General features: G+C 50.1%; 1 protein-coding gene across 2 annotated transcripts; it reads left to right on the forward strand.

Annotated features, from left to right (window-relative positions):
* Positions 1–3,855: 3,855 nt before the first annotated feature.
* DAO (D-amino acid oxidase) lies at positions 3,856–14,469 on the forward strand (the record flags this gene model as incomplete). 2 transcript variants are annotated; one of them, XM_084253766.1, is made up of 11 exons in its annotated part: positions 3,856–3,888; positions 4,238–4,440; positions 5,668–5,782; positions 6,034–6,110; positions 7,186–7,251; positions 8,177–8,231; positions 9,848–9,952; positions 10,797–10,879; positions 12,385–12,502; positions 13,159–13,257; positions 14,338–14,469. In XM_084253766.1, 10 exons carry the CDS (start codon positions 4,247–4,249, stop codon positions 14,467–14,469), a joined length of 1,044 nt encoding a protein of 347 aa, XP_084109892.1. The 2 variants fall into 2 exon arrangements, with proteins under 2 accessions (XP_084109892.1, XP_084109891.1); XM_084253765.1 differs by lacking the exons at positions 3,856–3,888; positions 12,385–12,502; positions 14,338–14,469 and having other exon boundaries at positions 4,247–4,440; positions 13,159–13,219.
* Between the last annotated feature and the right edge of the window lie 1,137 nt (positions 14,470–15,606).

A 15,606-nucleotide genomic window follows, 5' to 3' on the forward strand; every position in this document is an offset into this window, starting at 1 on the left:
GCTTATCAGAACTCCATCCCCTTGTGGATTTTTTTTTTAGAACAAGACATTCGCATTCCTTGTGCCTGTAGCAATCATAGACATAAGTTGTTGCAAATACCCTCCAAGGAACAAGAGAGGGTATAAGCAAACAAATGCTAAGCTGAGAGACAGACAGAAAGTCAGGTGCAACTTGTCACAGGCTGAAAAGTTTCACCAGGCAATGCAGAAAGCACCGATAGAACTGGGTTAGCCAAAATGTCATCCCACCCTGGCTGCGTGGCTTAGGAGAGTGACTTCCCTTCCCTGAGCCTTAGTCCCACATCTGTACAACCTTGGAGGGCAGCTGAAAGGATTAAGTGAGAGGATTCTACACCACATCTACATGTATCCCACAAGAGGCAGACAGCCACAGTACACACACACACACGCATGCACGCACGCACGCACACATGCACACACCACACACACCCGCATGCACCCACACATCCCAAGGTAATAACCTCAGCCATTTGCATGTTCCTGGGTGCACTCTCCAAGCAGGCTTAGTTGAAGGAATGGCATAAAACACAGGAGAACAACAATGCTACTAAAAACACCAACAGCCACAGGAACATGGCTGGTTCCATAACTCAAGGGTGTGTCTGCGAGCCCAGAAGTTTATTACCCACGCGCGTGCGTGATTTTATACAAGGCTGCATCTGTCAGACCATAGGGTCTGGCTCCTGCTTCTAAGAAGAACCTCAGGCATTTATATTCACACACACACAACACACACACACACAGTTGCTACAATCACCATCAATTTGATTCGTGTATTTATTAAGACAGTTGACGTAGGACATGTCCTTTCCTTTGCATTTCAGTTCCTGCCACCAACACACTAAAAATTCCTACCAAAGTTAGACTTGACTTTTTTCAAGTCAAATGGGCCTGAGACACTGACTGCTTCTTCCCACCTGCCTGATCCGCCGCTTGTCAAATTGTGTGACCGACTGGAATAGTGTGACATTTTAGCTCATGAACTTGCAAGTCAGGCCGGTCAAGGCTGCTGCTCACTAGTGAGGGGTCTGAGCCTTGGTTGCTTCATCCATAAAATGGGCATAACGATAGCCCCGAGGGGTGGTGGATTAAGTAGATATCGCAGGGAAAGTTCCCAGCACCAACGGCTGACGGCTGACGCAGACCAGTGGTGAGAAACCAGCAGCTGCTCTTCTAGTCTTGTTATCTCCATATTTACCAGTTTTGTTTCTGGACTCTTGCCACTCACAGAAACTTTTAACCCCAAGGCCCCAGAAACCAAACCCCAAGATTTTGGATGAGCAACTCTGCTTCCCTGGACCTGTTTTCCTGTCTGCCTGAAGCCATCTAGCTCATCTCTCAAGTTTTGCACGCTGGAGAAACTGAGCTCTGTGCGGTTACTAGTTCCTCTTTTTTTTGGCCAGTGGGAGCCAGCTCTTGCTTGGGGGCCCCCTCATGCTCTTCCCTTGGGCTCCTGGCCTCTGCTCACAGAGACTTTGCCATCCCTCCCAGCCTTGCTCGCAGAGACGGCTGTGGCTGAAGAGCGTCCTCTCTGCCCAGAAACCCTGAAGGGCTTTCAAACACTCACCTTCTCTCTCGCACGCATTTCTATTATATAAGCAGCTCTTCCCCTGCCACCCACCCCAACTCAACCCTTTGCTGGTTTTCTAGGTGACAGGAAAATGGAAAAAGTGGGCCCTGGAAAAAGCAGAGCTGGGCTCACAACCCTTCCTGTACCTCGTGTTCTGATCATTTCCCTCGCTCCTCTCCAGCCTCAGCTCCCTCATCGTGCCCTGGGGGCAGTGGTCATCATCACTGTCCTTGATTATGAGCCCTTGAGCTCTCCATGGGAATTTTCTTTTTTGATCCTCTAAAGAACTCAACTCATTCATTCATTCATTCACTCATTCATTGACTATTTTAGGCTCCGGGGAGAGAGCACTGGACAAACTCCAGCCCTTCTGGAGCTGATATCCTGGTAGGGAGACAATATTACGGGAGCATTATTAGCCCTTAAAAGCTTACAGGACAGGAAACTGAAGCTCAGCTAGAGCGACCAATTCACCCCAGCTTACCCAGCACTATCGCAGCAGTAGCTCTCAAAGTCCATGTCCTGGGAACCCCCTCCATCCTGGGTAAACTGGGGAGGCTGGTCATGCTTGTTTGGGCAAGTTGAGAAACCCGTCCAGGGTCACAGCTGGTGTGTGCAGGACCAGGCTGTTTCTGACCCTAGTCGGGCTTGTGCCTGCCACCTGCCTCCATGCCACCAGCCTCCTGGTTTCATTAAAGGGAGTTTGGGAAATATAGGAAAGCCTCGTACTCTGGCCTCCTTATTGTTAATGTACAAAGGTGGTCAGACTCTAGCGATTATGCAGGGGCAGTCAGCAGCCCCAGAGAGGGGAAGTGACTTGGACAAGGTCACACAGCAAGCCAGAAGGGAAACCAGGCCTAACTCCCTTTGTTCCTAGCTCCTTCTCTCCTCCCAACGTCCTTCCCACTGTTGCATGGGGACACAGGTGGCTCCTGTGTATTGAGGGCCTACCCTGTGCCAAGCACTATCTTAGCAGCTGTCATTTAATCTTGGGATGGGGGTTACCCCTATTTTACAGATGAGGGAGTTGTCTTTCCTGACGGGGAGGGAAAAGAGGGGTCCCCGAGAGGGTCTGCCCCTCACCCTCCAGCTGGGCAGCAACCAAGCTCAGGCTCAGGGCTGGAAGGAGAGTCACCCAGAGGAACGACGCCTTCCGTTGTTTGCTTCTATCTCCAACTTGGCTGCCGAAAGCCCAATGGAGTCCAGTTCTCGTGGGCTGGAGCCATTTCCCCCACTTTGCAAAACTAGGCCATATTGAGAATGTCCTCCGTCCAGGGCCACAGGCCTGAGTTGCCAGGAGCCGAGGTTGGAGGGAGAAGGGCTGTGAGTCAAGAAGAGGGTAAGTTGAATTTGGCCCTTGCGGGCACAAAGTGTCCCCTTGTTCTGCCTCAGCAGGAACCGGCTTAATATTTCCCTGCTGTGTGGGGCCCAAGCAACTTCAAGGTCAAAAGCCTCTACGCCTTCTAAACTCTGAGGGCCCAGACAACTGGGCACCCCAAAGCAGGTACTAAGGGGTTGCCCAAAAGACATAGACCTGAGTTCTGAGGGCAGATACAGCATCCGACATGCTCGCAGCTGCATCCAGTGGCTGCCAGTTTGGCACACAGTAGGTGTGCAATAAGTGTGTGTGAGTTTACTTTAACTGAAAATTAAATTCCACTTACTGGGGCCTCCCAGGTGGCACAAGGAGTTAAGACGCAACCTATGAAGATGTCTGCAGCCACTGCAGCATGAGTTCGATCCCCCAGCCAGCCAGGGAGCAACCCACATGGTGTGCAGACCTCTCCTGCTGCCCACTTCTCCCCTTAGCAGTGTACTTTGGTCAATCTGCCTGTTCTGTTCCCCACTCTGTCTCTGGTGAATCCCCTCACCCCCCATACCACTGGCCTACACCCCAGTTCTTGTATGCATAAATAAATAATCTTTAAAAAAATTGTTTAAAAAAATTTTAAAAATTAAAAAAAAAGCCACTTACTGGCTGTGTGAGCTCAGGTAAGTTACTTCATCTTTCTGAGCCTCAGTTTCCTCATCTGTGAGACGGGGCCAAATGCTATAAAACCATAGAGGGACTTAGCTGAAATGATCTGTGGGAAACACTGAGAGCTGGGACTGGCACACAGTCGGTGCCCACAAATGTCAGCAAACCACTCCCATTGCACTAGACACTGTGGTAGGTGCTTTTCGCTTGCCATCTTGTGAAATCTCCCTCGACTGAGTTATTAGTTGTTTTGTTCATCTTCCAGAAGCTGAGTCTCAGGAAGCATCTTGTCCAAGGTCAATGGCCAGTAGGTGGCAGAGCTGAGATTTGAAGCCAGAGCTCATGGTCCAAACCACTAGGCCACCAGCCTGCAGCTGGCTGGGCTCTTGGCTGTGACGATTTGTATTCCCAGCGTGAGGACAGGTGTCCAGGGAGGCTCCCCAGAGAAAGCTGCATTACTTACCACCTAGGGGACCTTGGGCTGTTGGCTTTGCTTCTTCATAGCTCAATTTTACCATTGGTGAGGGTTATCCACAGAGTCAAGCAGAGAAAGGGCTGGGCAGTGTGGGCCACTTCTTAAGCCTCAGTCAATGGTGGCGATGATGACTGAGTTGGTGATGACGGAGACGATGGTGATGATGGTATGCCTCAATGCTTCTTTCCTGCAGGCTGGCACGATGCGTGTGGTGGTGATTGGAGGAGGGGTTATTGGACTGTCCACCGCTCTCTGCATCTATGATCACTACCACTCAGTCCTGCAGCCGCTGGATTTGAAGGTCTATGCAGACCGCTTTACCCCGCTCACTACCACCGACGTGGCTGCCGGCCTGTGGCAGCCCTACCTCTCCAACCCCAGTAACCCACAGGAGGTGTGAGTAGCGGGCCCCGGACGGTGGCCCGGAACCGAGTCTGCGGAGGGGATTCCCCCACTCAACAAGCACAGGCTGCTGTCAAAGTTCTGACCTGGCATGACGTAAAGAAATGTTAATACATAATAAGCCCTACTATGTGCCAGGCAATAGAGATTGTCTCCATTCCTCCCCTAAACTGGGTGACGGTCAAGGCCATATGTAGGGGTGAATACTTCCAATGGGTGGATGGAAGCTCAGGTTTACCAAAAGTTGCAAATTTCTTATGTTAATCTAGAAACTGCCAGTTGTTTCAACAACAAAAGCCACAAATGAAAAATGGCTCAGGCAGATGTTTCGTTTTCATGCCCATAAATTAAAACACCAATGTTCCTGAGCAGTGGGTGTCAGTTCAGGGGCCCAGGCTCTTGCCTCCTCTTTCCTCTGCCATCTTCACCAAGCCTTCTGATTTCGTCATCGTGTAGGAGGAACATGTGGGCAGAATATTTAGGACTCATTGGCTAGAACATAGTCACATGACCATACCTACATGCGAGAGAGTCTGGGAAATGTAGGTTAGTTCCCGCTCGAGTTTACAGGGGTGATGCCAGAGAGTGAGCCTAAACCCTGTGGCTTATGGTCCCCAAAGTTAGTCCCCCGAGTCACTCAGGACCTTCATTTACACTCAACAAGCAGGTCTCCCTGGTGGCGCAAGGGGTTAAGATGCAACCTTTGAAGCTATCCGCAGCCACTGTAGCATGAGTTTGATCCCCGGCCAGGGAGATACCCATATGGCGAGCAGACCTCTCCTGACTCGCCCACTGCTCCCCTCAGCAGTGTATTTCAGTCAGTCTGCCTGTTCTGTTCCCCACTCTGTCTCTGGTGAATCCTCTCACCACCACCCTTACACACCTCTGGCCTGTTGCCCCGTTCTTGTATGCATAAATAAATAAATCTTAAAAAAAAAAAAAAAAGCTCAACTAGCTATGTGATCCCAAGCCAAAGCTGGGTTCCAAATCATGGAGAGGGAGCATCCTTTGTTCCACCCTCTTATCTAACCTATTAATGGGGGCATATTGGAAAGCTGGCAGTGTGGGGAAATCAGTAGGCACTTGGGGTACTGCAGGAGAGAACATGGTGGCTTTTCAGCAGGCTGCTCACAGGTTCATGCAAGTTGACTCTCAGAACTTCTTTGTTCAACTTGGGGTAACAGAGACTTGGGGTGACCAGAGTCTGGGGAATGCTTCCAGGCACTGGAACCAGCAGACCTTTGACTACCTCCTGGGCCACATCAATTCTCCCAAGGCTGAAGACATGGGCCTGGCTTTGGTCTCAGGCTACAACCTCTTCCGGGAAGCTGTTCCGGTGAGTGACAGTCTGTCCCGTTGGGGAGACCCTTTGTCACAGACAGGAGCTGGGGCCCTGGGTCTGGGGGGTATAAAAATACGCTAAGAAAAGAATCTACCTCAATGGGTGGTTGTGAAGATTGAATGGGGTGGTATAAGTAAGATGCTTGCAAGAGAGCTTAAAACACAGTAAACATTATGTAAATGTATTATTAATGATATTATTGACTTTTGTCCATTCCTGTGCCCTATTCACTCCTTCCCCCATAGGACCCTTTCTGGAAGAACACAGTTCTGGGATTTCGGAAGCTGACCCCCAGAGAGTTGGACATGTTTCCAGATTATAGGTAAGCTTTATATCCACTCTGAAGCCAAACTGTGTAGACTCAAATATCAGCACCATTTATTAGCTGTGTGACTTTAGACAAGTCACTTAACCTCTCTGATCATCCTCAATGGGCCTATGTGACAGAAGGGATGAGGCCTCACAATTCAGACAGACTAGTGCAGAAGGCAGCAGGAGACGGATGCACCAAATTCCTTGTCCCAGCCAGAGCCAGAGCCCCCGGCACTGTGGTCTCCAGTTGCTCTGTTCCAGTTCCTTCAGAGAGGCCACCCACCCAGCTGAGATATGGGGTAGGGAGGAGGGGATATGGAGCCACAGCTCTTATGCCCTGAGGCACCATGTCATTATTCTGTTTTGCAGATGAGGAAACTGAGCTTCAAAGAGGTCAAGTCACTTCCCCAGGTCACACAGCCACTGTGACATGTCAGTCCAGTCGGTGTCATCCCAAATTTATTCTTTCTTTTTTTTTTTTTTTTTTTTTTAAAGTTTCTTTTTTTCTTTTTTTTTTTGGTTTATTTATTTATTTATCCAAGCACTGGGTACAGTCAGAAGCGCGGGAGGGTGAGAGAATCCACCAGAGCCAGAGCGGGGAGCAGAGCAGGCAGAAGGACCGAAGGACACTGCTGAGGGGAGCAGCGGGCGGCAGGAGAGGTCTGCGCACCATGCGGGACCCTCCTCGGGTGGCAGAGGAGCAGCCGGGGATCGAACCGGCGCCGCAGAGGCCGCGGGCAGCTTCGCAACCCAGCGCTCAACCGCTGCACCACCGGGGAGGCCCCCAAATTTATTCTTTCCTCTACAGCCCATGCGTCTCTGGTTCTCTCCTCACCCCACCCCAGACCCGAGTCTCCTGGACAAATGCACATCCAACCTCCAGTGTCAGGGATGGCTTTGTCTGACAGAAAAGTCTTCCTTGACTTAAGCTGGAAATGGCTCTTCTGTTGAACTGCAATCAGTGAGCCTCGATATACCCTTTGAAAGCCCAAAGTAGGCAACTACTCCCACCTGCACTTGGTCCCCTTCAAATATAGCTCTGATTCTGATTCTTTATTTTGACATTTTGCCTGCTGTGACACTAGCTATGGATGGTTCAACACAAGCCTGATTCTGGAGGGGAGGAGATATCTGCAGTGGCTGACAGCGAGGTGAGAATTGCAGCTTCACTGTGAGGGAAGCATCCTCCAGGGACAGGGTGGTTGTGGATAATTGTTTATGGAATTCACCTCTGTACTGGCAAACCCCACCTGTGAATAAAACTTTTAAAAAATCTGGAATGAATAATGCCTTTGAGCAAATGGCCTAGAGTGTTTAGATTCCAGGACCCCACTTTATATCTCCTGAATCAGAACCTCTGGGCAGGGCTCAGAATGTTGGATTTTAAGGAGTTTCCCAAGTGATTCTCTTATGATCAGTCAGGTTTGAGAAGGACTTATTAATCCTAATCATGGGATGCTTATGATTCCTTTTCAGCCTCTCTAGCTAAGAGAGCTCCCAGTTTTTCTGCCTCGCATAGATAAAATATCCTGAGATTATGGTACACTTTTTAGATGGTTTAGTCCTATTCCTTTGATGTTTCTCATAGTAACAGATATTTTTACTCTGGGGCTTTCAGATGGAAGGGTTGGGAGTCCCCAGCCCACCTCCATCCTTTTGTCCTGCTTCTGAGAAAGGGGCATTTGGAATCCCTCCCCACCCCACCCGGCCTGCCCCTCTTCCATGCTGCATCTCTTACCCTCTGATGATATGATGCAATATATATGGGCTAGTAGGACGCAATATATATGGGCTAGTCAGTCATTGACTGACTTTCTGATCTCCAGAGAGACCCCACTCCCATCTCTGCCTGCCCAGCAAGGGGCTTGGCCACCTCAGGTTACTCAAAGAAACTCCATGGACCAGTAGCCCCATTGAGGTGCTGTGAGCAGATTTGACTACACTGTCATTTTCTCAAAGAGCATTTTGTGGGACTAGTAATCACGGGAGGTTCTTTGTGAGCTGCTTCCACTGGGGAGATGAGACAGACAATTGAATCCTGCTTGCTTTTTTTCTTTATGTGTTTGATGATCCCAGGTTAACTGAAAGGGGGGTGAAACTCTTCCAGCGGAAGGTGGAGTCTTTTGAGGAGGTGAGCTTCGGGGTGGAAGGGGATGTGGGAGGAAGAGCAGAGAAGGGTGGCTTCTGCTTCCTGTTGCTGGGGTAGGGGCTCCTTTTTCAGGCGCCCAGAGTGAGGACTCAGGCATTCTGCTTCGATGTTGGTTGTAGAAGCAAAGGGGAAGTAGGAACGCTGTGACCAGGGGAAATAACTTATATCGGAGCCTCAGGGTTCCGGGTCAGAAAGTTCACTGCCTCTTACCACCTCTTGCAGTATCAGCTGCACTCATCCCCAAGTACCAGACACTGGGTCACTTCCTGCCAACACCTGGGTTAATGTTTCTGCAAAGTCAAGGCTCTCAGCTGACTCATTCCAGAATAACTGCCATGTATAATAATGAGAGTAGCAGCTGTGTCATCAGGCATGAGCTGTGTACCGGGAACTTTGTTGCATGACTTTATTCAATCGCAGCTCCTAGAACAGTGCTTGGCATGGGGAAGGCACTCAGTACATACAGCTTCCAGCACTGACTGGTCGGTGCTTGAGAAACACAGTGAACTTTGACAGCCCTCACAGCCCAGTGTGGCCAACACCGGCTGGTGAACAGTTCGTGGGCAGGCGTGTGTCCCATGACTGCCCTATGGGGGGGAGACCTTGGGACCGGCTAGCAGGAGTTTGGGTGCCACCAGGCTACATACTTGAGCTAGTGAGCATCCCATAGACTCTCAGAGGTTCCAGCATGTCTTCTGCAGATGCCTAGCAGAGCAGAAGGCAAGAAAATAAAGTAAAAGGAGTGAGAAGGAGGGAGAGCACTATTTCTGCTCCCTTTCTGATTTCTTCTGGAAGATTCCAAGAAATTTCCCAACACTTCCACAACACTCTGTTCCATACTTTTATATCCAGAGTCACATTTGGATCCTCACGGCAGTCTGTGATTGGGTATTACCCATTTGATAACTAAGGAAGCTTCCAGAAGCCTGGGCCACGAGGAGGGGAAGGGACATTTTTGAGGTCCCACAAGGGGTGAATGGCAGAGGGGAGCTTTGGAGGCAGGCCCATGGATTCCTCCCTGGGTCTCCTCCCCACTGCTCCACAGGGAGCCAAGAACTGTGGTTGTGTAACTGGAAGACAGAAATTCGGGCTACCTGTCACCACCGAATGCCAACAAAGTAGAGACAGGAATTGAATCTTTAAAGTGTGCTTTAATCAGACAGCCGGCAACCTGGAAGAGGGGGGTTAATATCCTAAAGAAACCGCCTTCCCATTTCATTTCTAGCTAGTTTTTTATAGTGAGTTGAACAAAGACAGTTCAGCAGTAAGCAGCCTTCACTACTGCCAGGAGATTATGATGTCCAGCCCCTGCAGCTCCTTATCGCCCTCCTGGACCCCTGGCCTCAGGCTCATCCCACTGTGCTGAGGCTGGTCTGCAGAAAGCACTTGCACCCCGCCCCCCGCCCCCATGATGTGTCCTTGGGTTGGAAAATTAACTCATAGCTCACAGGCCATAAACAATATTCGTGCAGATTTCCCACTATACCAGTTTAGTGTGTCACCCGGTCTTCTCCCCCTCCCCAGCCCCATCAGTTGGAGGAGGAGGAGGGAAAGAGGACTCTCACCCTCTCCTATAACCTGCCTGTTGGTTACGTCAGGTGGCGAGAGGAGGCGCCGATGTGATTATCAACTGCACGGGAGTGTGGGCAGGGGCCCTGCAGCCAGACCCCCAGCTGCAGCCAGGCCGGGGGCAGGTCATTAAGGTGAGTGTGAAGAAGTGGGGTGATTGGTGATGCCTGTTAGTGCATCTCCAGGGACAGAGAACATGTCAGGGCCGTCTGTTAAAGGAGCACCCAAGACTCCAGGGAACTGACATGTTAGTGAAGCAGAAAGGACCAAATCAATCATCCCAAACCTTTCCTTTGAGGGCTTCTTCTCAATAGTGCAGCACGTGTAGCTCTCTTCTTACACCTATGTGGAAGCTACATATGCCAGCATAGTCAGATAAAATGCTCTTGTGGAGTGTTTGCTAAGTGAAGGCACAGGCCCAGGCATCTCATTGTAGTAAGGGATTTGATCTTCACCACCACCCTTGGAGATGGGGGCCTTACCTCACCAGTGCCATCTTAAGATGGGGAAACTGAGGCACAGAACGTTCAACAACATGCACAGGTCCGCAGAATAATGATGTGGTGGAATTGGAAATGGAAGGCAGAAACCTGGCTTACAGTGTGTCAGCACCTGTAAGTCTACCTCTAAGGGTGCTTGGGTGTGAAGCACACCTATTTGTGCGCATATGTGTGTATGTCTGCCTGTGTAAGTCTGTAGGTGAGCAAGTATGTTCTAGTTTGGGGCTATTGTATATGTGCATTTCCATGCATGTTGGCTATTCTGTGGGCCTGGGGGTGAGGCTGTGCCATGCTTCAAGGAGCAGGGGTGGCCTCAACCCGGAGGTCTCTTCCTGCAAGAGCAGACAGTCAGGGCAGACTTAGGGTTGAGGGGTCCTGGGAGGGCTGAGGAATGGGTCTTGCCACTGTTCCCTAGAGGGAAGCAGGTAGGGGGGCTTCATCCATCCAATCTCCTGACAGCTTTCTTCTCAATCCACAGGTGGATGCTCCTTGGATAAAACACTTCATCCTTACCCATGACCCAGGGAGAGGCATCTATAGGTCCCCATACATCATCCCGGGGTAAACATCTCTCAGCCTCTGTATGCCCTTGCTGCCTGCCCCAGGGCCTTTGCTTAGGCCCTTCAGGTCTTTTCTTCCAGTGTTGTTTTTTTTTTTAAAGATTTATTTGTTTGTTTGTTTGTTTGTTTGTTTATTCAAGCACTGGGTACAGTCAGAAGTGCGGGAGGGTGAGAGAATTCACCAGAGCCAGAGCAGGGAGCAGAGCAGGCAGAAGGACCAAAGGACACTGCTGAGGGGAGTAGCGGGTGGCAGGAGAGGTCTGTGCACCATGTGGGACCCTCCTCCAGAGGCCAGGGAGCAGCCAGGGATCGAACCGGTGCTGCAGAGGTTGCAGGCAGCTTCAAGACCCAGCGCTCAACTGCTGAGCCACCGGGGAGGCCCTCTTCCAGTGTTTTTGAAGTGTAGTTGAGCCATTGAATCCCTGGGCCCACCCTTGTTTGGGCTCTATCTTGAATGTGGTTTTGGGTGACATTGGTCGTGATGCTGTAGACAAAGGTAGTGGACATGATGGCAGTGATGCCAGACATGATATGAATGGGAGTGGTGGTGGGTATGGTGAGTGAGGTTGATGGTGATGATAATATTAATGGTAGAGGTGACGAGGCTGGAGAAGAGGGTTGTGTTGTTCATGGATGATTATCCTGGTGGCAGGAGAGATAGTATGACTATTGATGGGGAAGTCAAAGTTGATGGGGGTGGTGGCTGGGATAAGGATAATATAGTGGTGACATTAATGGGGTGGTGCTGATGACAGCAGTGTTGATGGTGATGGCAGGGGGTGGAGGTGGTTGTTGGTGCTGATGGAAATGACACTGTCAATGATGATGTTAACAGGGTGGTAGAGATGACAGTCTCGAAGGCAGTGTTAATGGCATGACTTGCTGACTGTCTTCTGATAAGAGCAGGATAGAAAAGATAACAATATCAATGATGCTGTGAAGGGTGATGGTGAAGATGATGAACAGGGTGGTGGTGATGCTGTATTAACCGCATCACGGAAGGAAGGTGATGTTGATGATGGAGATGACAATATTTTTTCCAGCTTTATTGAGATATAATTGACATGTAACATTGTGTGCATTTAATGTTACAACATGATGATTTGCTAGATGTATAGATTGTGAAATGCTCCCCATGAGGTTAGTGAACACATCACCTCACATGATTATAATTTTTTGTGTGTGGTGAGAACAATTAAGGTCTACTCTCTTGGCAACTTTCAAGCATTTAATACAGTTTCTTAAACTCCAGTCCCAAGGCTGTCCATTAGACGAGATGAGTGTTGACAGCGATGTTCATGGTGCCGATAGAGATGGCAGGTGACGGTGACAGTAATGACAAGGGCAATTGCCATGGTGTTGATGGGATTGCTGGCAGGAATGGCCACGTTGGTGGCAGTTGTGATTTACACAGACATGGTGATGAAGGGTGATCGTGACAATGACCCTCAGTCATTTCAAAGGCTTCATTTTCCTTCATTCACAACCCGCCTCACTTTTGTACAGGATCCAGACAGTAACTCTCGGAGGCATCTTCCAGCTGGGGAACTGGAGTGAGGTGAACAATATCCAGGACCACAACACCATCTGGGAGGGTTGCTGTAGCCTGGAGCCCACACTGAAGGTAAGGTGGGGAGGGCACCATTGCCCTACACAGGGTCCTGGCAGCGTGTTCACTAGGAGACTTGAGGATGGAAAGATACCACCACTGGGATAATTAGGCAAATTAGCTCTAGAAGAAACTGTGGGATAGACCAGTGTTTGCTTATGTACAGGGGACTTCTGCTGTGGGCTGATGAAACCTTGGCCATGACTAAGAGTTGCTCTCTCTTGAGGTAAAATCCCCCAAATGCCTTATTCTGTCTTCCAAAGGAGTCAATGCAGTTGTTACAGAAATCTCAGTGTTCACAGTTGCCTGCTAGTGTGATGGTGATGAGGTGGTGGTGAGGGTGGGGTGGGAGTAATGGTGGGTATGGATGGTGATGAAGATGCTGAGGATGGTGTTGAGGAGGAGGAGTTGGTGATTTAATACTATCATGGTGGCTGGTGGTGGCTGGTGAAGGTGGGGTAGCTGATGGAACTGGAGCGAGGAATAGCGACAGGAATGATGTCAGTAGCTGATGAAAGTGGTGACTGTGACGTGGGGCTTAGTAAAACGAACGGTGATGGTGTTGGTGGGGACAATGATTTTAATGAGATTCCAAAAGTGAACTCTCCATCCTAAAAATAACAGCAGAAAAATAAAATCCAGAGATGAATTACTAACATTTTTCTTTCTAGGATGCAAAAATTATTGGTGAATCATCTGGCTTCCGGCCAGTACGCTCTGAGGTTCGGTTAGAAAGAGAACAGCTTCGCTTTGGGCCTTCGAAGACAGAGGTATGCTCTCCCTGCAAGGAAATTAATGACTCTCCTCCACAAGAGGGCTCTGGAATTTTCAGGGAAGTCACGCCTGGCCTGGGGCTCCCCACAGCTCCCTGGCAGGAGGCATGGTGGTGGATAATGCCCTCTCATCTATAAATGGGGAAACTGAGGCTCAGTGATGGCAAAAGACCTGCTCAAGGTCACATAGAGGGCAGCACCTTGAGTTGCTAAAGGCTGTGGTCAAGTAGAAGGAAAACGGGCACTTCTTAAGCACCTACTTTGTGCCCATGACACAAAGGATCTTACTGAGTCTCCCTTGGAACAGGGCTGTGGGCGGGGAAGTCACTTGTATCCATCAGCCCTCTCGTGAGGGCAGGACAAGATGTGGTTAGATTTGACTTCAGAACCACTTCCCAGATGTCCATTTTGTGACTTCCGCATCATCTCTCTGGGGTCCTCTCTCTCAGGATAGGAGTGGGGCTGTTGAAAGGGTGGGCGTTGCCCGGGGCTGAATGCAAGGAGCTGACCTGGTTGGCGGTGGTTGGGCTCTCACCAGGAACGCAATGCTCCCCAGTAGGCGTCACTTCCTCGCTTAGCTGTGTATGAGTTGAGTGTAGAGAGTAACACACAGAGTTGAACTCTGCTGATGGCTAGGACCCTGCAGGTCTGGCCTCTGTCCCCAGGATGAGTTAGCACCCAATCCAGAGCACCCCCCTGTGTTGTCCCTTGTCTTCCCTCCCGAGATGAGGTGAAGTGCCCATCTGTTAACACAGGACAGCCAACATTTCAGGGCAGGATAGGTACAAAGAAGGTGATTTAAGGAACTATGAGCAATTGGATGCCAAGGGGAAACTTCTGACCTCAAGTTCTGGATGATTTTTCTTTTCCTGTGCTGAGTGCAAGAAGCAGGTCCATCTTGTAAGCAAGAGGAGGCTAGGGGGTCATCTTCTAGCTCCCCAAACAATCCTAGGACCCCACCATCCCTCCAGGGTGCTGAGAGGACCCCTAGTGACAAGGGGCTTTGCTCAGGACTCTGCAGGGAGCTCCTGAGACTCCCAGAGCAGTCCCGGCCACCTTCTCTCTTGCCTCTCCCAGGTCATCCACAACTATGGCCACGGAGGCTACGGGCTCACCATCCACTGGGGCTGTGCCCTGGAGGTGGTCAAGCTCTTTGGGCAAGTCCTGGAAGAAAGGAAGTTGCTCAGGATGCCTCCGTCCCACCTCTGATGATGCCAGTGGCCTGCACCTCCTCCATACAGACTCCCCGCTGCCCTCGCCAATGAATTAGTGTGCTCCCCTATAAACCATGCTTGCTCCCCACCCCACCCCTGGCTCCTTCCCACAAAAAGCATGAGGTGAGAGGAAACCACAAGGTCAGTTCCTGTGGACAAATCTGCAAGGTTGAATCCAGTCCCAGCTAGGGTCCCCTCTGAGGGCTGAGGCCCCATCCTGTGTGGGCCTGACCTGAACGGCTGTCATTCCGTGAGTCTTCAGAAGAAAGGAAAGCTCAGAAAATCAGAGGGGGCAGCAGAAAACTGAAGATCATTGAAGTCACACCTATATATGAAAGGTTCTAAAAAGTCCCACTTTCATGCCATTTTCATGTCCAGGATTCCAAATGGCATCAGCTGCCCACTTGAGTGGCCCCCCGGGCACCGGGGGACCCTTGAGAAGGAGCCACTGCGGGGACCATCCCACAAGGAACCTCTGTGTAGAGAATAAACTCACCAAGCATATTCTGTGCTGGGGGCAGGGGCTGATTTAACCCCCCTCCTTATCTCCTGGTTGGTAGCCCCTGAGATGCAAACAGGCCCCCAGGTGTTTTGAAAGCCTTAAATGATCTAGAAGTCACCTGAACAGCTTCATCCCTATTACCTGTCAGCCTCTGTGAAAGACCAGAAGTCTTTGTTTGTGGGGCCAGAGCACTAAGTGCTGTCCAAGCCACAGCTGTCTGCTCCTCCCCGTGCCAGTTCACCTGAGGGTTTCTTCATGAGGCATGTGCCCTGAATTTGGCCAGCCCTAAGCTAAGCAGGGTGAGAGAGCCAAGATCTAAGGTAGAGAGTTCTTGTCCTAATAATAATAGCATTTAATAATAAGTAGACGTAGCATTTGTAGCATTCAGGCTGGGTACCAGGCTCTATGCAAAACTTATGCACATTATTCATTGAATCCTCATCCCCCCACCCCCACACCCCCCCACCCCCGTCATGAGTAGTTAGGTTTGGAGAACAAGGCGCAGACCGTAGTATGAGGTAAGCAGCTAGGAATGGATAGAATGTCTAAAATATTTTGATCTAACATACTAAAATTTGGAGCTTTCACTTAAAAAAAAATCCAAATTCCTGTCCTGAGAATCAGGAGCAT

The sequence above is a fragment of the Talpa europaea genome (genome assembly GCF_964194135.1).
Source record: "Talpa europaea genome assembly, chromosome: 14".
NCBI classification, from domain to species: Eukaryota; Metazoa; Chordata; class Mammalia; order Eulipotyphla; family Talpidae; genus Talpa; species Talpa europaea.